This window comes from Cherax quadricarinatus, chromosome 24, assembly GCF_038502225.1.
Source record: "Cherax quadricarinatus isolate ZL_2023a chromosome 24, ASM3850222v1, whole genome shotgun sequence".
NCBI classification, from domain to species: domain Eukaryota; kingdom Metazoa; phylum Arthropoda; class Malacostraca; order Decapoda; family Parastacidae; genus Cherax; species Cherax quadricarinatus.
The window spans coordinates 40357123-40381341 of NC_091315.1; the positions used below are offsets into that span (position 1 = coordinate 40357123).

Consider the following 24219-nt stretch of genomic DNA (forward strand, 5'->3'; position numbering starts at 1 on the left):
TATGACTGGTTACACCATGCATTTGCCCCCACTCTGAAAAATTACCTAATGGAAAAGAAATTGGACCTTAAGTGCCTCCTGGTATTAGACAGTGCTCCTGGTCATCCTTCAGACTTGGCAGAGCAACTTTCTGGGGACATGAGCTTCATTAAGGTCAAGTTTTTACCTCCTAATACCACTCCTCTCCTGCAGCCCATGGACCAGCAGGTCATTTCAAACTTCAAAAAACTCTACACAAAAGCTATGTTTCAAAAGTGCTTTGAAGTGACCTCAGACACTCGATTGACTCTAAGAGAGTTTTGGAAGGATCACTTTAGTATCCTCTGTTTTTAAACCTTATAGGTAAGGCTTGGGAGGGAGTGACTAAGAGGACCTTGAACTCTGCTTGGAAGAAACTGTGGCCACAATGTGTAGAAGAAAGGGATTTTGAAGGGTTTGAGGCTAACCCTGAGAAGCGTTTGCCAGTTGTGGAATCCATTGTGGAAGTCCTTGAGGTTGGAGGTTAGTGGAGAGGATGTGGAAGAGGTGGTGGAGGAGGACAATGAAGAACTAACCACTGATGAGCTGCAAGATCATCTTCAACAGCAAGAGGCCAGACCTGAGGAAACTGCTTCAGAGGAGGGGAGAGAGAAATTGAGGAAGTTGCCTACTTCAAAGATTAAGGAAATGTGTGCAAAGTGGGTTGAACTGCAAACATTTACAGATGAAAATCACCCTGACACAGCTACTACAAGCCATGTTGGCAACCTGTACAATGGTCCATTTTAGGAAAGTCTTAACCCTTTGAGGGTCGACAGGCCCTCTACGAAACTTGTTCTCAGGGTCGGCCAAATTTCAAAAAAAAAAAAAAAGAAAAAAATTATTTTTTCTTATGAAAAGATAGAGAATCATTTCCCGATCATAATGACACCAAAAGTATGAAATTTGATGGAAAACTTACGGAATTATGCTCTCGTGAAGTTAGCGTTCTTGATGATGTTTACGCATCGGCGATTTTGCCCACTTTGAGCCCTATTTTCGGCCAATTCCAATGTACTAGTCGACAAACTTCATAACTATTTCGCTATAACTCCATTTTTTCTATCGAATGAGTACAAGAAACCACCCATTTACCAATTTCAACTATCCAATAAAATGGTCAGAATTTAGCAATTTTGCCAATTTCACACAAATTTCAAAAGATGCCGATTTCCGAATAGGGTCCAGAATAAACAAGAAAGACATTTCTGGCACTAAAATAACAAGTTCTCTGTTCGTTAGTCACATCCCCAGGCTCCTCTTATATTTCTTTTGCTTTCCATTTTGAATTTTTATTATTACAAAAAAATAGAAGATTTACTGTTATGCAGACTGCTGCATTAGTGTAGAAATGGTATAAATAATATCAGCGTACTTGTGAAAGAATATTAGACTTACCAGTTGACGTGTATTGGACGCTTGGCATGATTTGTTTGCTTTTGAACTTTGATAAAAATCGAACATATCTGCTACTTTGCGCTCAAGTTCAAGGTATTTTTCATTGTAAAATCAATCAAAATCATCTCAATTTTTGTAATATGTCTTCCATTCTATAAAATGAGACCAAGAAAAGTAGAATACAACAGTAAATACCATACGAAAATACAGTGCAAAGTCGCTGTTTTATTCCAAAAACATGGTCAAAGTTTTTTTTTTTTTCTCATTACGCACTGTGTGCTGCAGGATTTTTTTTTATACTGCGCACACTGACCACATAGACCCATTCTTTCATATGTAGGCCTACCAGCTTTCTCTCACCAGATTTGAGGGCGCTAGAATTTAGGCGTTCTAGTACGTCAAAAACCCTGGGTCGTAAGCCGTACTAGTACAGCTGAAACCCTCAAAGGGTTAAAGGAACGGGAGGTACAGAGCTCTATGGACAGATTTGTTGTGTGATAGAGGTCCAGTGACTCAAGCTGGTCCTAGTGGCATTAAAAGAAGGGAAGTAACCCCGGAAAAGGACTTGCTACCTCAAGTCCTAATGGAAGGGGATTCCCCTTCTAAACAATAACTTTCACACTCTCCCCTCCTCCCATCCCATCAGTCATCACCAGATCTTCATTAAAGTTAAGTGTCATGTATTCTATTCATAGTGCATGTCTTCTTCAGTTTGTGTGTATTAAAATTAATATTTCATGTGGTAAAATTTTTTTTTTCATACTTTGGGTGTCAGGAACGGATTAATTTGATTTCCATTATTTCTTATGGGGAAAATTAATTCAGCTAACGATAATTTCGGCTTATGATGGGCTCTCAGGAACGGATTAATATCGTAAGGTGGGGGTCCACTGTAATTGCAAATGAGCAAACTATATCCAAAATAAACCTCTGTAAACTATGTAAGTCTTTTTCTCCCATAAAACTCCATTGAAGAGTTGTGGATGTATTAGGTGCATGTTTGGATACGGTTACCTACAATAGATATTTATTTTGTGCATGAATTTTAAATGTTCTAACTTCAAATTTTGTACTTATTTAAATGCTTTGGATGTTTTTCCTTGAAGGTTCATTTGCTGAGCCACAATGGAATCCGACCATATAAATGTAGTTATGAAAACTGTGACTGGGCCTTTTACACATGGTACAAGCTTAAACGACACATTGAAACACACTTGAAGAGGAGGGATTATGTGGTAAGTTGTACATTAAAGCATTTTATAGTAAACAGTTAACAAATACAGTACTTCAGTGACCAGTCATTACTATCCTAAAGATTAATAATGCAGGTTATTTGTTTTAAAGAAATTATCACATCTAATTAAATAGATTGCAGTTCATGATATTGTGTGAAAAGCATTTTGGACAGAATTGAATCTTCTGTAATATAATGTTTTCAAATAACAATACTAACATTAATAATAATAATAACAGTACAGTATTAGCTTTTATGGTTTGACATGCTGTTGGTGTTCGCAAGATAACATTTATGAAGGGGTTAAAGGAAACCTATTAGCTTGACTTTGACTTGTGAAGGTGGGAAGTACAGTTTCTGCTCTCTGAAGGAAGGGTGAGGATGTTGCAGTTAAGAGGGTCATTTGAACTGTGATGTCTGCACACTTCTAGCAAAACAGCTATTGAATGAGTGAGTGAATGTATTGTATTTCTGGGTCATCCTGCCTTGATGGGAGATGACTAATGAATTTAAAAAACTAGTATTGACTGTAGCAGACTTCATATTAAAAGTATAATAGGGTCAATATTATAAAGCTTGGAATAATAGTGATTATAAGTAATGGAGAGAGAAAATAATATACTTTTGGTTTAAAGAATTAGATTTTTTTTTTTTTTTTTAACAAGTCGGTCGTCTCCCACCGAGGCAGGGTGACCCAAAAAGAAAGAAAATCCCCCCAAAAATACTTTCAGCATCATTCAACACTTTCACCTCACACATAATCACTGTTTACATATAATTTGACAAGAGAAATGAGAAAAGCTGATATATTTTATAAAGCCTTATCAACTTAGTAAAATGTTGTGTGTATTTAAAGGTTTGCTCTGAGTATAGTGTTTTTTTTTTTAAGTTTGTTGGCATGTCTTGCATCCAGAACTGATGTGATTAGGGCTGGTTTTGCTTGAAATGATTTTTTATATTCAATCACAAGTGAGGATATCAAGAGACATATCATTTTTTTTTATTGGTCTGTTCTGTTATAGCTTTTCAAGAAGCTTTAAATTCATACACAGTATACAATATTCAGTCTGGACAGTTTCAACTGTGAAGTTGGACATATCTCTAGGCTGAGGGACTGACCATCTCAGATTGCTGCTTCAAGGTTGATGGACTGATCACATCATCATTATCTCTCCACTGCTTCTACTGTCTCCATATTTTCCACCCTAGTATTCAGCTGATGAAGCCTACTGTATAGGTAAAACATTTCAGCATAAAGATACCTAACTGTTACACATGAGTTTTCATTTTTGTTTTTAACAAGTCGGCCGTCTCCCACTGAGGCTGGGTGACCCGAAAAGAAAGAAAATCCCCAAAAAGAAAATACTTTCATCATCATTCAACACTTTCACCTCACTCACACATAATCACTGTTTTTGCAGAGGTGCTCAGAATACAACAGTTTAGAAGTATATATGTATAAAGATACACAACATATGTATGTGCATTGGAAATATATATAGAATGAGATGGCTCTGTGACTTACTTTATGTTAACTGGTTTTAGGTATTTTGTTATTGATGATCAATAAAACATATAAAACCAGTTAGCCAGATATGAGTCCTGGAGGTGGGAACGACTCTGAAGAAAGGATGGGGATGATTTGAAGTAGCATAAGTTCCTTGCTGACTGCTTTTCTTTCTCGTATACAAAACTTTTTTTTTTTTTTTTTTTTGTCTCGGTTGATTTTTTACTCCTGAGAACCTTACATAAAGGGGGTGGATGTTAAATGAGCTTTTATGTAGAAGTTTTTTTCTGAGCATGATCCTTCTAACATTTTCAATTTCACATGTGCTATCAGGAAACCTTCCTCATTAGTAATCCTTTTCTGTGAAGTAAATTGTTTTTTCGTAAATGCTAGATGCTGATGAGGGAGGGGGTTCTATTTGTCTTTATCCTCTTTCCATTGTTTAGCATAAACTCCTGAGACTTGCAAAGCATACCCAGTCATATCATTTTATATTTTTAGACAAGCTTCAGTACCACCCAATCATTTATGCAGTCTTTATACTTCTCCAGTACACGTATATAGTGTTCCCATCCAAGCTAAACTGTTATTAATTTATTCATTTAAGTAACCTTGTCTTTATATCATTCAGTTATTTTTCTTAGTAGCAGAATAGAAGAGGACTTACAGGTATAAAGCTGATGCTCATTACCTAAATTCTGTTTTTCTCTTTCTTAGTGCTCAGAATCTAACTGCAACCGGCGATTCACTACAGTTTATAACCTCAACACACATCTTCGTTTGCACCAGCGTCCAAAGTGCTGGATGTGCTCACTGCCAGAATGTACTCAAGCTTTCCATACCAGGCGGGAGTTGGAAGTACACATGAAAACTCACAAAGATGTTGAAGCTCCTTATAAGTAAGTAAACATCATTTTTGCTTTATTTATTATACCCAGTTAATTCAACTTGCTTGTACTATATGAATCATCACATTCACATAAAGTATTTATATTATGTTTTGTTTTCTTATTCTTTCTTTCAACATGCCAGCTGTATCCCACCAAGGCAGGGTGGCCCAAAAGAAAAAAACAAGTTTCTCATTTTACTTTTAGTAATATACAGGAGAAGGGGTTAATAGCCCCTTCCTGTTATTTTAGTCACCTCTTACAACACATATGGCTTATGGAAGAATTCTGTTCCACTTCCCCATGGAGATTTTTTTTTTTTTTTTCAACAAGTCGGCTGTCTCCCACCTAGGCAGGGTGACCCAAAAAGAAAGAAAATCCCAAAAACTAAAATACTTTCATCATCATTTAACACTCTCACCTCACTCATACATAATCATTGTTTTTGCAGAGGCACCCAGATACAACAGTTTAGAAGCATATATAAAGATACAGTATAAAAAGTGACATGAAATAATATAATAAACTCCATATAGAATATAATATCAGGGCCCCAATTATATATACGTATACCATCCTATTACACATCCCTCCAAACTGCCAATATCCCAAACCCCTCCTTTAAAGTGCAGGCATTGTACTTCCCATTTCCAGAACTCAAGTCCGGCTATATAAGAATACGTAAACGGTTTTCCTGAATCCCTTCACTAAATATTACCCTGCTCACACCCCCACCGCTCGTCAGGTTTCAAAAACCATTTGTCTCCATTCACTCCTATCTAACACACTCATGCACACTTGCTGGAAGTCCAAGCCCCTCGCCCACAAAACCTCCCTTACCCCCCCTCCCTCCAACCTTTTCAAGGACAACCCCTAACCCACCTTCCCTCCCCTACAGATTTATAAGCTCTCTATGTCATTCTACTTTGATCCATTCTCTCTAAATGACCAAACCACCTCAACAACCCCTCTTCAGCCCTCTGACTAATACTTTTATTAACGCCACACCTCCTAATTTCCACACTTCGAATTTTCTGCATAATATTTACACCACACATTGCCCTTAGACAGGACGTCTCCACTGCCTCCAACCGCCTCCTCGCTGCAACATTTACAACCCAAGCTTCACAACCATATAAGAGTGTTGGTACCACTATACTTCCATACATTCCCTTCTTTTCCTCCATTGATAACCTTTTTTGTCTCCACATATATCTCAACGCACCACACATCCTTGTCTAAGACCTACTTTTACTGGGAAGTAATCTCCCTCTCTTCCACACACCCTAACCTGAGCCTCACTATCCTCATAAAAACTCTTGATCTACACATCCCCTACCCACTCTAAAGCCTCCTTGCTCATCCGCAATCCTACTCTCTGTCTTACCTCTAATTCTTTCAATAATAACCCTACCATTATAACCACAAATATTAATCATGCCTGTTTTCCCGTGCTCCTGGACCAAAATTCTTTATCTGTGATCACTAAAACTGTTACACTTTACACCAGTATACTGACCCCATGCAATATTATTCACCTGTATTTTAATCATTTTTAATTTATTTGTATATGTAGTGCCCTTTGAATAGAAAATTATTATAATTTTATGACTGATTAATCCTGCTAATAATTACACAGGTGTGGTGTAGATGGTTGCAGCAAATCTTACTTCACTCCTAACTCATTAACATCTCATATGCGTAGTCACCACAAAGAAGAGGAGTTGCGTTGCCAGTGGACAGGCTGTGGGAAAAAGTTTGACAAACCTTGCAGACTTAAAGCTCACATGAGAGTGCACACAGGTCAGAGACCTTTTGTGTGCACATTTGAGGTCAGTTGCTATGATCTTTATGTTCACATCCCTAAAGTATCCTTAAATCTTAAACATTTATAGTTGTCTTCTTTTTATCAGTACTGTATTAGGTTATGCAATAAGTTTTAGTTTTAATTAAGGGTAGCTAAGGACATAACAATCATGGTACATATTTTTCTTTTTAGTGAATTGCTTAACCTCTCAACTTTGTCCAACATGCTAGTACACAGGTGAGGACTGTGTTTGACATACTAGTGTGCACAATTTTTCATGCCTTCATGCTTGCCATTTGCCAGTATTTTTTACCTCAGCACAACTGTTTGGATCTCCTACAACCTATTCAAGCATTTGAAAAATAGAAGACCAGATGGAACCATGTGGTGCATCATTGGTAACACTGCCTAACTAGAATTTGTAAACTGAAGCTAGGACCTGTTGTTCCATCACCAGCTTCCCTATCAGCAAACAGGGTGTGGAACTCCCAGGAAGATGCCTTATTCGTTCTGGATTTGTTACAATTTCATGATATAGTGGAATTCACCCAAAAACTATGTAGTGTTGATTGAATCTAGCATAACCCAATTTAGTTAAACAGTGTGACTTATTTCCACGTTTCTATAAATAATACTGCATGAAACAACTGTAGTATCATAAAATTTCCTTATAAAACATGTTTTACAGTGGTATTGAAGGCACACAGGTGTTATGGACACAGAAGTTTCATTGTTTATATAACCCAGGATATACCCTCAAGCCTCAGTATGTAACAATAATTTAATCTAAGATAACCCTATATAGTCAAACAGTGTCATTGACTTGTTATATTTTTAAAAGTATTGCACCTTGATGAAACTGTTATATTTAAGTATTCCTTGTACATAGTGTTAGAAGATCAAAACGGTAAAGAAATAAAAAAAATTACTTGCTCTAATTTATACTGTATATTCCAAGTGGAATATTTTTTTTTTTATTATCACACTGGCCGATTCCCACCAAGGCAGGGTGGCCCGAAAAAGAAAAACTTTCACCATCATTCACTCCATCACTGTCTTGCCAGAAGGGTGCTTTACACTACAATTTTTAAACTGCAACATTAACTATATATTCCAAGTGGAATATATAGTATAAAACACCTTGAAACATGTCTGACATCTTAAGAAACTAGTGTACATAGTGTTAAACATTAAAAATGGTGTGCAGCTTATTAGGCACTTGCAAGGTTCTAAAACAAAAAGATTTGTCTCAAAAATATTACAAAAGCCTAATTACTTTGAACTGCCATTGTCTAAAAATTATTTATATCATTGCATCAACCCTACTACCTCTCACCCCTTGGTTCAGTCAACATAAATGCCTGAAAGGCAATAAGGATTGAATACTGAGCTCAACTGATTTGTTTCTGACTACATTTTCAGAGGACACTGGCATTACCAGACACTCAAAAATCAATGCTAACAAACTTTATACATTAAGCTTTTGTGTCAAAGGCACTTAGCTACTGTGTGTGCAACAATGGCTAATATAAGAGGAGAGATTGGTTAGGTTACAAATTAATATAAAAAATGCACTAGAACAAAGTTGAATCACAGCATTATACAGTGGAACCTCGGTTTTCGTATGCCCTAGTTTTCGTGGGATTCAGTTTTCGACAACTTTTTTTCGTCAAAATTTTGTCCCAGTTTTTATACATTTGCTCAGTTTTCATAGAGTTGAAAATGGTCCGTACCAAACTCGTCCACCTGCCCACGTGACTCAGCCACTCAAGCGCCCACACAAAGCATCCCATGCGTTCGTGACTCAGTCTGCCTTTGTTTCTTGTTGAGTGATGATCACCCCATGCATTCATCCAAAACATTTCGTAAAAATCTATTATTTTTTGTGCTTTATTGAGTGTGAATGCTAAATAAGCCACTATGGGGCCAAAGAAAGTTCCAAGTGCCAGCCCTTTGATAAAGAAGGTGAGAATAACAACAGAATTCAAGAAAGAACTCGTAGCAAAGTACAAAAGTGGCGTATGCATGGCAGATCTCACCAGGATTTACGGGAAGTTCTCATCAACGATCAGCTCCATCCTGGCAAAGAAAAAAGAAATCAAGGAAGCTGATGTTTTAAAAGGGGTAAATGTGCTAATGAAACAGAGATCGCAAACAATCAAAGATGTTGAGAAGTTGTTGTTGGTGTGGATCAACGAAAAGCAATTAGTGGAGATAGTGTTTTGGAGGCGATAATTTGCAAAAACGCAAGGCAGTTGAATGCTGATCTCGCAAAGAAAATGCCCCGAACGGGTGCTGCTGTTAGTGAATTTAAGGCCAGCAGAGGCTGGTTCGACAAGTTCAAGAAGCGAACTGGCATACACAGTGTGGTAAGGCATGGCAAGGTTGCAAGTTCGGACAAACGTGGGGCCAAAGAATTCATTGATGAATTCAAGGAGTATGTAGAGGCTGAAGAATTCCTCCCCCAACAAGTCTTCATTTGTGACGAAACAGGCCTCTTTTGGAAGAAAATGCCAAAGAGGACCTACATCACGCAGAAGGAAAAAGTACTGCCAGGACACAAGCTTATGAAGGATAGGATAATTTTGTTCTGTGGTAACACTAGTGGGGATTTCAAAGTGAAGCCTTTATTGGTGTATCACTCTGAAAATCCCCGAGTGTTTAAGAAAAACAATGTCATCAAGAATAAATTGTGTGTGATGTTGAAGGCTTAACAATAAGGCATGGGTCATGAGGCAAATTTTCATTGAGTGGGTCAATGAAGTGTTTTGCTCGAATGTGAAGAAATACCTCCTTGAAAATCATTTGCCACTCAAGTGCCTCCTGGTAATGCACAAAGCTCCTGCTCATCCTCCAGACTTGGCAGACCAATTGTTGGAGGAGTTTAGTTTCATCAGAGTGAGGTTCTTGCCCCGTAATACCACTCCTCTCATCCAACCCATGGACTAGCAGGTCATTTCAAACTTCAAAAAGCTATACACGAAAGTGCTGTTTCAGAGGTGCTTTGAAGTGACCTCGGACACTGAACTGACCAAGAGAGAGTTCTGGAGTAATCACTTCAGTATCCTCAGTTACATAAGCCTTTTAGATAAGGCTTGGCAGGGAGTGACTTCCAGGAAGATGAACTCTGCTTGGAGAAAATTGTGGCCAGAATGTGTCCTTGAGAAGAATTTTGAAGGGTTTGAGGCTGACCCTGACGACTCCACACCTGTTGTGGAATCTATTGTCTTTGAGGAAGTCCATGGGGTTGGATGTGAGTGGCCAGGATATGGAAGAGTTGGTGAACGACCACAGGGAAGAGCTAACCACTGAAGAGCTGCAAGACCTTCAACTGGAACAGCAACAGATGGCAGCTGAGGAAATTGCTTCAGAGGAGGAAGAAGAGAGAGGGGAGAATGTGCCTTCTTCAGTGATTAAGGACATGTGTGCAAAATGGAGTGAGTTGCAAAGTTTTGTGGCAAAATATCACCCTAACAAAGCTGTTGCAAGCCATGTCTGCAACATATTCAGTAATAATGCCTTGTCCCATTTTAGGCAAATCTTAAATTAAGAGACGCCAGAAACAGACCTCTCTGCACAGAATTTTTGTGCGACAGGGGTCCAGTGACTCTCAAGCTGATCCTAGTGCCAGTAAAAGACAAAGAAGGGAAGTAACCCTGGATAGGGCCTTGATACCTGAATTCCTTATGGACTAGGATTTCCCTTCCAAACAATAACCTCTCCTCTCTCTTTCCTCCTCGCCGTCTTCAATACGCTAATGAGAGTCTTCAATAAAGGTAAAAGTGATGTTAAATGTTCATTTATCCATTTCATTAGTCATTTATATTTATTTTTCATTGTTTTCTGTATGCAAAACTATAGTTCTTCTTTCAACAAACTGGCCACATCCCACCGAAGCAGGGTGGCCCAAAAAGAAAAACAAAAGTTTCTTTTTTTAATTTTATTAATGTATACAGGAGGAGTTACTAGAAAACTATAGTTATTCTCTATAAAATGTATTTTTTGTTAATATTTTTGCGTGTCTGGAACGGATTAATTGGATTTACATTTTTTCTTATGGGGAAATATTGCTTCAGTTTTCGTATGCTTTGGTTTTCTTCAGACTTATTTGAACGGATTAATCACAAAAACCAAGGTTCCACTGTAATTAGCAGAAACATTCCTCTATGTAAAGGTTATCATCAGCTTTCTGCTAAGGCACTTTCACATATATTCAATATGATTACAGCTGTATGCCTTACATTACAGTACAGAATAATTATTGGCAGGCACAGCACTCCACGCTATTATAGTTAATATCACCATAGAGAGTCAAGGAATGACGAAAATGTTTTGTATTTTTCCTTTTCATTCAGCACTAACAAGAAAGCTTGTTAGTGCTGAATTTGGTCTTGGAAGACTTTTATTCCATAGCACTCGTTATAAGCATTATTTGTTCATTTAGTCTAGCATCTGCTTTTCTGCCCTAATCTTCTCGTGTTTTCTATTTTTAGCGAAAGCCATTAGCATCAAGTAAATATAGTGAACTCTGGCAAATATTTAAATTGGTGCAATTGGGCTTTCAAAATTTGGTTTTACTAATAAATACCTGGGAAATATGTTCTTTTCTACCACTTTCCTAATGTATGGAAAGATGTATGTAGTACATGCTAAAAAAAAAAATAAAAAAAAAGCCCAGGCTTATTCTCTGTTAAACATACCTTTCACCTTGTAAGTACAGTACTTTCAACAATATATTTTTAAATGTATGTATATGCAGTATATTTGTTCATTTTAACAATTAAGCCAAACCAAGATCAATGCAAAAAACTAAAATATGAAAAGCACCACTTTTTAGCACGTTTCTATGGTGTGTCCTCGCAGTCGTCAGATCTGAAAGATGATTTAAATAAGAGTACGTATAATGTGTGTTTTTTTTATTTTTTTAGAGAGTTCCTAAGAAGCAGTGGGAGTAAATAAAGACATCAGCTTCAAGTGCTAATTTATCATTTCAGGGTTGTAACTGGTCTTTCCAAAGTGCAAGTAAATTAAGTCGACATCAGCGAAAACACACCAATGATCGGAAGTTTACCTGCCCCATCTGTCAAAAATCCTTTCTTCGGTCTGAGCATCTTAAAGGCCATTTGCTCATCCACACAGGGGTTAGAAACTTTCAGTGCCCAATTGAACGTAAGTTTTTAATAGAGAAACCCAAATTCTGAATGTACTGTACTGTTCCTTATTTCTTTTCTCTGTGCCTCAGTATTCTATACAATACTATAGTTTTGGCTTTATGTCTTCATACCCATGTTGATTCTTGAAGTTCCAAGGCCATTGCTCTTCATATTAGGAGGGAATATAATTATATATTACAAAAATACAAAACTGGAAATTTGTTCAGTGTTACTTTTGATCATGGGCTACTTAAGCATTATTTTTGTAATAAATGCTTTTTATTAGAGGATGACACGAAATCTTTTATAATAACTTTAATGCTTAACCCTTTGAGGGTCCGTCCCGTAGTTCTACAGCTTTGAAGCCAGAGTCCAAGCTCAGCTCACTCAGATAAGCTGTGAGTGGTAAATTTGGGCCTAGATATGAGAGAATGCATCCATCTGGTAAGTGTGCACCATATAAAATAAATCCTGCAGCACGCAGTGCATAATGAGAAGAAAAAACTGTGATTGTGTTTTTGGATTAAAACAGTGACTTTGCGGTGTATTTTCGTATGGTTTTTACAGTTGTATTCGCGGTTTCTTGGTCTCATTCAAATGAGACCAAGATGAGAATGGAAGATATATTACAGAAATAGAGATAATTTTGATTGGTTTTAGTACTGAAAATTGCTTGAAATTGAGTTCAAAGTAGCAGAAATGTTTGATTTTTGCCATTGTTCTAGAGTAAACAAATCACTCCATGCATCCAATACACGTCAACTGGTGGGTCAGATATACGTTCATGAATGCACTGATATTATTTATACAATTACAATATTGCATAACAGTAAATTTCCTATTTTTTGATGTGGATAAAATTCTTTTATGTGAATAAAAAATAAAAATGAAATTCACCTGTGAAGCCTGGAAATGTAATTAATAAACAGAAGAAATGTTATTTTAGTGCCAGGAATGTCTGCATTGTTTACTCTGGACCCTATTTTGAAATTGGAATAGTTTGAACTTTGTGTGAAATTGGCCAAATTACCAATTTCTGATCACTTTATTGAGTAGTTGAAATAGACGATGGGCAGTTTCTTGTGCACAGTTGATAAAAATAGAAGTGATACTAGCAAAATAGCTAAGAATTTGGTCAACTGGAATAATGTAATTGGCCTAAAATAGGAGCCAAACTGGACAAAATTGCTGATGCATAAATATCACTGATGCAGCAAAATTTGCAATAGCGTAATTTCATCAATTTTCCATCAAATCTCGTACTTTTTGTTTTATTACCTTCAGAAAAAGATTCTCTGTCATTTCATAAGAAAAAATAACAAAAAATTTTGAAAATTCTTGGACCCATTGGACATTGCGTAGAACTACGGTACGGACCCTCAAAGAGTTAATGGTATTCAGAGTGCCCCAAGGCAAAATATCCACAGTACGTATTATCTCTGGCATTAAACTAGTTGTAAGAATCTCTATGAGAACTTGAATATTAAAGTTATTCTTTCCTTTCTTACAAATTGTGTTTGTGTGATCACATGCATTTAGAAAACATCAATAATTAACAAACGGGCAAAATTTCAAAACATTTGACTTGTTTAGGTATCTGTAAAATATTATTTATTTTTATTATCACACTGGCCGATTCCCACCAAGGCAGGGTGGCCCGAAAAAGAAAAACTTTCACCATCATTCACTCCATCACTGTCTTGCCAGAAGGGTGCTTTACACTACAGTTTTTAAACTGCAACATTAACACCCCTCCTTCAGAGTGCAGGCACTGTACTTCCCATCTCCAGGACTCAAGTCCGGCCTGCCGGTTTCCCTGAATCCCTTCATAAATGTTACTTTGCTCACACTCCAACAGCACGTCAAGTATTAAAAACCATTTGTCTCCATTCACTCCTATCAAACATGCTCATGCATGCCTGCTGGAAGTCCAAGCCCCTCGCACACAAAACCTCCTTTACCCCCTCCCTCCAACCTTTCCTAGGCCGACCCCTACCCCGCCTTCCTTCCAGTACAGACTGATACACTCTTGAAGTCATTCTGTTTCGCTCCATTCTCTCTACATGTCCGAACCACCTCAACAACCCTTCCTCAGCCCTCTGGACAACAGTTTTGGTAATCCCGCACCTCCTCCTAACTTCCAAACTACGAATTCTCTGCATTATATTCACACCACACATTGCCCTCAGACATGACATCTCCACTGCCTCTAAAAAAAATTGTATAACTAGCTGTTAAAAGTGTCACTGTTGCTATCTGAGGCTGTGATTGCCATTGCCGCTATTCTGCCATTGTTTACTTTTCAGTGTGGCAGCATGTTCCAGCTATTTGACTCATTTTCTGAGTGTTTTTTTTTAGCTCTTGATGATATGTAATGTTTGAGTATATTTCTGCAAAATGCAAGCTTGTTCCTCTAATCAATTAAGAGTTGAAATATTGCACATAGTTGATAAAGTAGAGGAGTAACACCCTAGTTGGTGAATAGTCAGCATTCTTATAACACCCAGGACACATGTCTGAAGTTCTTGATCTGTGGTATTCTGTTATTTCTTGGGAGGGGTGGGGGAAGACTTAACAGGCATCTCCCACATTTCCTAGAAGGGTCTGACTTACAGTGCACAGCTTTATAATCATTGTTTTATTTACCTCTGCGGGATACGACCGGTGTGTTGAAAGAAAGATGACGTTTTTATTTATTTTATAGAAGTTGTGTGAAATATATTAAGACATGAAGGTAGAGGTAGTAGGTTGGTAGACAGCAACCACCCAGGGAGGTGCTACCGTCCTGTGAAGTGAGTGTAAAACAAAAACCTGTAATTGTTTTACTTGATGGTAGGATTGCTGATGTCTTTTTTCTGCCTCATAAACATGCAAGATTTCAGGTACGTCTTGCTACTTCTAGGTTTGTGTGGTCATTGTGCACCATGTAAAAAAAATCGTGCAGCACGCAGTGCATAATGAGAAAAAAAAAACTCCGACCGTGTTTTTGGATTAAAACGCCAACTTTGTGGTGTATTTTCGTATAGGATTAATGGTCGTATTCTCATTTTCTTGGTCTCATTTGATAGAAATAGAAGTGATTTTGATTGGTTTTACTATGAAAAGAACCTTGAAAAGGAGCTCAAAGTAGGGAAAGGTTTGATTTTTGCCATTCTAATATGCAGTCATGAATGAGTTGACATTATTTATACAATTATTACAATATTGCAGTAGTCTGCATAACAGTAAATTTTCTATTTTTTTTGTTTGAATAAAAATTCAAAATAGAAAGCAAGAGTAATATCAGAGGGGCCTGGAGACATGACTGATAAACAACAAAAATGTTATTTCAGAGCCAGGAATGTCTGTATTGTTAATTTTGGACCCTGTTTTGGAATTGGCATATTTTTTAATTTCCGTGAAATTGACCAAATTGCAATATTTCTGACCCCGTTATTGGGTAGTTGAAATCGGTAAATGGGCAGTTTCTTGTACTCAGTCGATAGAACAAATGGAGTTCTAAAGAAATAGCTATGAGTTTGGTTGACTGGAACAGTGGAATTAGCTGAAAATAGGGCTCAAAGTGGGTGAAATAGCCGATTCTTGAATATCGCCGAGGTCGCTAACTTCACGAGAGCGTAATTCCATAAGTTTTCCATCAAATTTCGCTCTTTTGGTGTCATTACCATTGGGAAAATATTCTCTATCATTTCATAAGAATTTTTTTTTTTTTTTCAAAAAATTTTTCAACACCAGGAGACACCTCAGTATTTGGGGTTGCAACAGTCAAAGGGTTAATCTAAATCATTTGATATCTTCATCACCTTACTCTATCTATGTTCACTTTCAACTTTCTACCTTTACACACCCTCCCAAACTTGTCCACTAACCTTTGCAACTTTTCTTTAGAATCTCCCATAAGCACAGTATCATCAGCAAAAAGTAACTTTGTCAACTCCCATTTTGTATTTGATTCCCCATAATTTAATCCCACCCCTCTCCCCAGCACCCTAGCATTTACTTCTTTTACAACCCCATCTATAAATATATTAAACAATCATGGTGACATTATACATCCTTCTCTAAGACCTACTTTTACTGGGAAGTAGTCTCCTTCTCTTCTACACACCCTAACCTGAGCCTCACTATCCTCATAAAAACTCTTTACAGCATTTACTAACTTACTATGTATTCCATATACTTGCAAGATCTGCCACATTGCTTCCCTATCCACTCTAAATCCATAAATGCAATGAAAACTTCCCTACCTTTATCTAAATGCTGTTCACATATATTCTTCAACGTAAACATTTGATCTACACATCCCCTACCCACTCTAAAGCCTCCTTGCTCATCAGCAATCCTACTGTCTGTCATACCTCTATTTTTTTCAATAATAACCCTACCATACACTTTTCCTGGTATACTCAGTAAACTTCTTTCTTCTTTCAACACCGGCCGTATCCCACCGAGGCGGGGTTGCCCAAAAGGAAATATGAAAGTTTCTCCTTTTACATTTAGTAATATATACAGGAGAAGGGATTGCTCAGTAAACTTATTCCTCTATAATTTTTATAATCTCTTTTGTCCCCCTTCCCTTTACTATTGCATCATTTACCATGACAAATGCATTCAGGTGTACATACTCAAGGCAAAAAATAGTTGTCAAGGTCTGTTAATGTAGGGCTTCCAACACTTATACGGTATACGATGTATGTACTTGCTTAGCATTCAAGGAGTGCATTTTTTCTCTCCATGGTGAAATGTGAAATCTTAATAATGCAGATTTTTTTCATTTTCAGACTGCAATGCAAAGTTCACTGCCAAGAGTAGCTTATATGTACACCTAAAGAAACATGAGGGTAAAACAAAAGACAATAACAATAAAGTTACTTACCACTGTCCAATAGATACCTGTGACAAGAGCTACAACTCAAAATTTAATCTTCGGCAGCACATGCTCAAAAACCATACCATATTGAGTGAGTTTGCATGTAGTTGCTTATTTGGATTATTTGAAGTAACAATAATTATATTAGTTATAAGTAATTATCAGTATTTAATTATCTCCTCATAATGAGTAATTCATTATCCTGTACAGCTACAGACACAACTCAGTTGGACTACATAACACTCCTGGGTGATAAAGACCTGATGATGGATCAGCTTTTGCCACTAACAGCTGGTGGTGCATCATCCTCCACCTCAGTCACTTTAGATAGTAATGTGCCATCCTCCACATTCTCTTCTGCATCTCCTTCAAGTGATGCCCAAGCAACTCTCCTCTCCAGCATTGAACTTATCAATGGGGAAATAGGTGCTGGTTAGTTGACTTTTGCTATAATCCATTCACTTGTATGTTTATTCATCTTGTTTTGTTGACTCATCTGTTTATTATCATATACTATTCATGTCATCAATTTAGTATATTTAACTTACATGACGTCTTGTTTTCTGCATTTGCAGTAACTATCTATTTGTAATTTTTACCTCTTGAATTTTGGGTGGGAGGAGTTGCAGTTCTAGGTGTTTCCTCTTAACTTTCAACTGACTGACATGCATGAACCTGTCATATCTGTTTTTGAACCACTGTACAGAGTTGGCTTCCATTGTTTCATTCCACTTATTTACAACTCTTACCTTTAAGGAAAACTTTGTAATATCCCTTTGATTCATTTGTGTGTAATTTTCCACCCATGCTGCCATTATCTTGTTGCATCCCTGTCTATGCTTGTAGCATTGTGTGTGCTGTGATTGCAACCCTTCTTGTTCTTCACTGTAGCAGTGACATAGGATGTAGTTAATGCACGTGTCATAGCTCATTCTTCTCAGCTTAGACACCAGTCATAGAGCTCTCTTTTACATTTTCTCAAGCTTTTATCTGTGCTTTATTATGCAAGAATTTAACATTGGCACTGCATATTCAAGAATAAGTTGCACATATGAGGTATAAAGTGTTTTGAATTAGTCTTTGTCTTGGTTCTTGAAAACCATTTTATGTATGGAAGCATATATGTACTATCCTGCTGATGTTATTCAATTTATATGTACATCAGGAGGCAGGTTTGGGGTTATATTTATTCCAAAGCTGTTTTCTTTTGATTTTTATTCTCATTATTTTGTTATCTTCCACAAATAAGAATATGTTGTATTTAACTCCTGTGACCAGGTAATATATACAATCCAGGAACAGTATGAGGAACTAGTGGAACTTCACTAGTTACACTACCAAACAGATGTAACGTCCCTTATAGCAACTGGTTTTTTTTTTGACTTAATTACTCCTTTATCCGTTTTTTTTTTTACACTAGATTTGTTAAGTGGCACTATATCAAAAGCCTTCTTACAGACTAGGAATATGTAGCTCACTAATCCATTTCTTTCCTATTTGGCCTCAGTTAATATACAGGAGGGCCTGCTTTACAGCACTTTGCTTTAAGGCAATTTGCTAGTACAGACATATCAAATTTTTTTTTTTTTCGACAAACCGGCCGTATCCCACCAAGGCAGGGTGGCCCAAAAAGAAAAACGAAAGTTTCTCTTTTTAAATTTAGTAATTTATACGGGAGAAGGGGTTACTAGCCCCTTGCTCCCGGCATTTTAGTCGCCTCTTACAACACGCATGGCTTACGGAGGAAGAATTCTGTTCCACTTCCCCATGGAGATAAGAGGAAATAAACAAGAACAAGAACTAGAAAGAAAATATAAGAAAACCCAGATGCATGTGTATGTATATATATGCTTGTACATGTAGTAGTAGGTTGGTAGACAGCAACCACCCAGGGAGGTACTACCGTCCTGCCAAGTGAGTGTAAAACGAAAGCCTGTGATTGTTTTACATGATGGTAGGATTGCTGATGTCTTTTGTCTGCCTCATAAATACGCAAGATAACAGGTATGTCTTGCTACTTCTACTTACACTTAGGTCGCACTACACATACATGTACACACTTATTTATACACACTCATCTGAGTTTTCTTTGATTTTATCTTAATAGTTCTTGGTCTTATTACTTTTCCTTTTATATCCATGGGGAAGTGGAATAAGAATCTTTCCTCCGTAAGCCATGCGTGTTGTAAAAGTCAACTAAAATGCCGGAAAGAATGGGCTAGTAACCCCTTTTCCTGTAAAGATTACTAAAAAGAATAAGAAGAAGAAAATTGTCAAAGTGGGAAGTCTGAATGTGCGTGGATGTTGTGCAAATGATAAGAAAGAGATGATTGTGGATGTTATGAATGAGAAGAAACTGGATGTCCTGGCTTAAGTGAAACAAAGCTGAAGGGGGTGGGAGAGTTTCAATGGAGAGGAATAAATGGGATTAGGTCAGGGGTTTCAAATAGAGTTAGAGCTAAAGAAGGAGTAGCAATAATGTTGAAGGATAAGCTATGGCAGGAAAAGAGGGTGTATAAATGTATTAATTCAAGGATTATGTGGAGTAAAATAAAGATTGGATGTGAAAAGTGGGTTATAATAAGCGTGTATGCACCTGGAGAAGAGAGAAGTGTACAGGAGAGAGAGAGATTTTGGGAAATGTTGAGTGAATGCGTGGGGAGTTTTGAATCAAGTGTGAGAGTAATGGTGGTTGGGAATTTCAATGCTAAAGTGGGTAAAAATGTTATGGAGGGAGTAGTAGGTAAATTTGGGGTGCCAGGGGTAAATGTAAATAGGGAGCCTTTAATTGAGCTATGTGTAGAAAGAGATTTGGTAATAAGTAATACATATTTTATGAAAAAGAGGATAAATAAATATACAAGGTATGATGTAGCACGTAATGAAAGTAGTTTATTAGATTATGTATTGGTGGATAAAAGGTTGATGGGTAGGCTCCAGGATGTACATGTTTATAGAGGGGCAACTGATATATCGGATCATTATTTAGTTGTAGCTACAGTTAGAGTAAGAGGTAGATGGGAAAAGAGGAAGGTGGCAACAACAAGTAAGAGGGAGGTGAAAGTGTATAAACTAAGGGAGGAGGAAGTTCGGGTGAGATATAAGCGACTATTCGCAGAAAGGTGGGCTAGTGCAAAGATAGAGTAGTGAGGGGGTTGAAGAGGGTTGGAATAGTTTTAAAAATGCAGTATTAGAATGTGGGGCAGAAGTTTGTGGTTATAGGAGGGTGGGGGCAGGAGGAAAGAGGAGTGATTGGTGGAATGATGAAGTAAAGGGTGTGATAAAAGAGAAAAAGGTAGCTTACGAGAGGTTTTTACAAAGCAGAAGTGTTATAAGAAGAGCAGAGTATATGGAGAGTAAAAGAAAGGTAAAGAGAGTGGTGAGAGAGTGCAAAAGGAGAGCAGATGATAGAGTGGGAGAGGCACTGTCAAGAAATTTTAATGAAAATAAGAAAAAATTTTGGAGTGAGTTAAACAAGTTAAGAAAGCCTAGGGAAAGTATGGATTTGTCAGTTAAAAACAGAGTAGGGGAGTTAGTAGATGGGGAGATGGAGGTATTAGGTAGATGGCTAGAATATTTTGAGGAACTTTTAAATGTTAAGGAAGAAAGAGAGGCAGTAATTTCATGCACTGGTCAGGGAGGTATACCATCTTTTAGGAGTGAAGAAGAGCAGAATGTAAGTGTGGGGGAGGTACGTGAGGCATTACGTAGAATGAAAGGGGGTAAAGCAGCTGGAACTGATGGGATCATGACAGAAATGTTAAAAGCAGGGGGGGATATAATGTTGGAGTGATTGGTACTTTTGTTTAATAAATGTATGAAAGAGGGGAAGGTACCTAGGGATTGGCAGAGAGCATGTATAGTCCCTTTATATAAAGGGAAAGGGGACAAAAGAGACTGTAAAAATTATAGAGGAATAAGTTTACTGAGTATACCAGGAAAAGTGTACGGCAGGGTTATAATTGAAAGAATTAGAGGTAAGACAGAATGTAGGATTGCGGATGAGCAAGGAGGTTTCAGAGTGGGTAGGGGATGTGTAGATCAAGTGTTTACATTGAAGCATATATGTGAACAGTATTTAGATAAAGGTAGGGAAGTTTTTATTGCATTTATGGATTTAGAAAAGGCATATGATAGAGTGGATAGAGGAGCAATGTGGCAGATGTTGCAAGTATATGGAATAGGTGGTAAGTTATTAAATGCTGTAAAGAGTTTTTATGAGGATAGTGAGGCTCAGGTTAGGGTGTGTAGAAGAGAGGGAGACTACTTCCTGGTAAAAGTAGGTCTTAGACAGGGATGTGTAATGTCACCATGGTTGTTTAATATATTTATAGATGGGGTTGTAAAGGAAGTAAATGCTAGGGTGTTCGGGAGAGGGGTGGGATTAAATTTTGGGGAATCAAATTCAAAATGAGAATTGACACAGTTACTTTTTGCTGATGATACTGTGCTTATGGGAGATTCTAAAGAAAAATTGCAAAGGTTAGTGGATGAGTTTGGGAATGTGTGTAAAGGTAGAAAGTTGAAAGTGAACATAGAAAAGAGTAAGGTGATGAGGGTATCAAATGATTTAGATAAAGAAAAATTGGATATCAAATTGGGGAGGAGGAGTATGGAAGAAGTGAATGTTTTCAGATACTTGGGAGTTGACGTGTCGGCAGATGGATTTATGAAAGATGAGGTTAATCATAGAATTGATGAGGGAAAAAAGGTGAGTGGTGCATTGAGGTATATGTGGAGTAAAAAAATGTTATCTATGGAGGCAAAGAAGGGAATGTGTGAAAGTATAGTAGTACCAACACTCTTATATGGGTGTAAAGCTTGGGTGATAAATGCAGCAGCGAGGAGACGGTTGGAGGCAGTGGAGATGTCCTGTTTAAGGGCAATGTGTGGTGTAAATATTATGCAGAAAATTCGGAGTGTGGAAATTAGGAAAAGGTGTGGAGTTAATAAAAGTATTAGTCAGAGGGCAGAAGAGGGGTTGTTGAGGTGGTTTGGTCATTTAGAGAGAATGGATCAAAGTAGAATGACATGGAAAGCATATAAATCTATAGGGGAAGGAAGGCGGGGTAGGGGTCGTCCTCGAAAGGGCTGGAGAGAGGGGGTAAAGGAGGTTTTGTGGGCAAGGGGCTTGGACTTCCAGCAAGCGTGCATGAGTATGTTAGATAGGAGTGAATGGAGACGAATGGTACTTGGGACCTGACTATCTGTTGGGAGTGTGAGCAGGGTAATATTTAGTGAAGGGATTCAGGGAAACCGGTTATTTTCATATAGTCGGACTTGAGTCCTGGAAATGGGAAGTACAATGCCTGCACTTTATTAAGGAGGGGTTTGGGATATTGGCAGTTTGGAGGGATATGTTGTGTATCTTTATATGTGTATGCTTCTAAACTGTTGTATTCTGAGCACCTCTGCAAAAACAGTGATAATGTGTGAGTGTGGTGAAAGTGTTGAATGATGATGAAAGTATTTTCTTTTTGGGGATTTTCTTTCTTTTTTGGGTCACCCTGCCTCGGTGGGAGACAGCCGACTTGTTGAAAAAAAAAAAAAAAACGTGTGTGTAGTGTGACCTAAGTGTAAGTAGAAGTACCAAGACGTACCTGAAATCTTGCATGTTTATGAGACAGAAAAAAGGACACCAGCAATCCTACCATCATGTAAAACAATTACAGGCTTTCGTTTTACACTCACTTGGCAAGACGGTAGTACCTCCCTGGGCGGTTGCTGTCTACCAACCTACTACCTAGGACATATCAAATTACAACCAGAAATTTGTTTATACTGCTCCCTGATTCACTGTCAGTGTCCGTGCACCACTGTTTGTTTACATCCTCTGTGACCTGTGTTAATTGATTATGTCTGGAAACTTTCCAAATTTTAAAGAGTTTTCAAGTTATTGTGTAGTATTTATATATACTATTCTGATAATTGTACTTTCATGGTTTCTTCTTTTTCTTTTTAGTATGCTATATGGGAAAAGGGGCTACTAGCCCATTGCTCCTGGCACTCTAGTTAACTTTTACAACATACATGGCTTATGGAGGAAAGATTTTTATTCCATTTACCCATGGATATGGAAGGAAAAGTAGTAAGAACAAGAACTGTAAAGATAAAATCAAAGAAGACTCAGATGAGTAGTAAAAGTAGGTCTTAAACAGGGATGTGTAATGTCACCATGGTTGTTTAATATATTTATAGATGGGGTTATAAAAGAAGTAATTGCTAGGGTGTTGGAGAGAGGGGTAGGATTAAATTATAAGGAATCAAATACAAAATAGGAGTTGACACAGTTACTTTTTACTGATGATACTGTGCTTTTGGGAGATTCTAAAGAAAAGTTGCAGAGGTTAGTGGACAAGTTTGGGAGGGTGTGTAAAGGTAGAAAGTTGAAAGTGAACATAGATAAGAGTAAGGTGATGAGAGTATCAAATGATTTAGATAAAGAAAAATTGGATATCACATTGGAGAGAGGGAGTATGGAAGAAGTGAATGCTTTCAGATAGTTGGGAGTTGACTTGTCAGCGGATGGGTTTATGAAGGATGAGATTAACCATAGAATTGATGAAGGAAAAAACGTGAGTGGTGCGTTGAGGTATATGTGGGGACAGAAAATGTTATCAAAGAAGGGAATGTATGAAAGTTTAGTGGTACCAACACTTATATGGGTGTGAAGCTTGGGATGTAAATGCTGCAGCAAGGAGGCATTTGGAGGCAGTGGAGATGTCCTGTCTAAGGGCAATGTGTGGTGTAAATATTATGCAGAGAATTCAAAGTGTGTAAATTAGGAGAAGGTGTGGAGTTAATAAAAGTATTAGTCAGAGGGCTGAAGAGGGGTTGTTGAGGTGGTTTGGTCATTTAGAGAGAATGGATCAAAGTAGAATGACAAGGAAAGCGTATAAATCTGTAGGGGAAGGAAGGCGGGGTAGGAGTCGTCCTGGAAAAGGTTGGAGGGAGGGCATAAAGGAGGTTTTGTGGGCGAGGGGCTTGGACTTCCAGCAAGCGTGCATGAGCGTGTTAGGTAGGAGTGAATGGAGACGAATGGTTTTTGGGACCTGATGAGCTGTTGGAGTGTGAGCAGGGTGATATTTAGTGAAGGGATTCAGGGAAACCTGTTATTTTTATATAGCTGAACTTGAGTTCTGGAAATGGGAAGTACAATGCCTGCACTTTAAAGGAGGGGTTTGGGATATTGGCAGTTTGGTGGGATGTGTAATAGGATGGTATATATAGAATTGGGGCCCTGATGTTGTAATTATTTCAGGTCACTTTTTATATTGTATCTATATATGCTTCTTAACTGTTGTATCTGAGTGCCTCTGCAAAAACAGTGATTATGTATGAGTGA

General features: G+C 37.7%; 1 protein-coding gene across 4 annotated transcripts in view; it reads left to right on the forward strand.

Annotated features, from left to right (window-relative positions):
• The window catches only part of LOC128690944 (uncharacterized), a 78699-nt gene that overhangs the window by 14498 nt on the left and 39982 nt on the right, over positions 1–24219 (forward strand). For 3 of the 4 annotated variants that reach the window (XM_053779737.2, XM_053779736.2, XM_053779738.2), the window contains exons 4-9: positions 2523–2651; positions 4875–5056; positions 6684–6876; positions 11846–12020; positions 16786–16965; positions 17085–17306. In XM_053779737.2, the coding sequence (XP_053635712.2) occupies positions 2523–2651; positions 4875–5056; positions 6684–6876; positions 11846–12020; positions 16786–16965; positions 17085–17306 (1081 nt within the window). The remainder of the gene's footprint in view (positions 1–2522; positions 2652–4874; positions 5057–6683; positions 6877–11845; positions 12021–16785; positions 16966–17084; positions 17307–24219) is intronic. The other variant, XM_070088398.1, reaches the window with a different exon arrangement.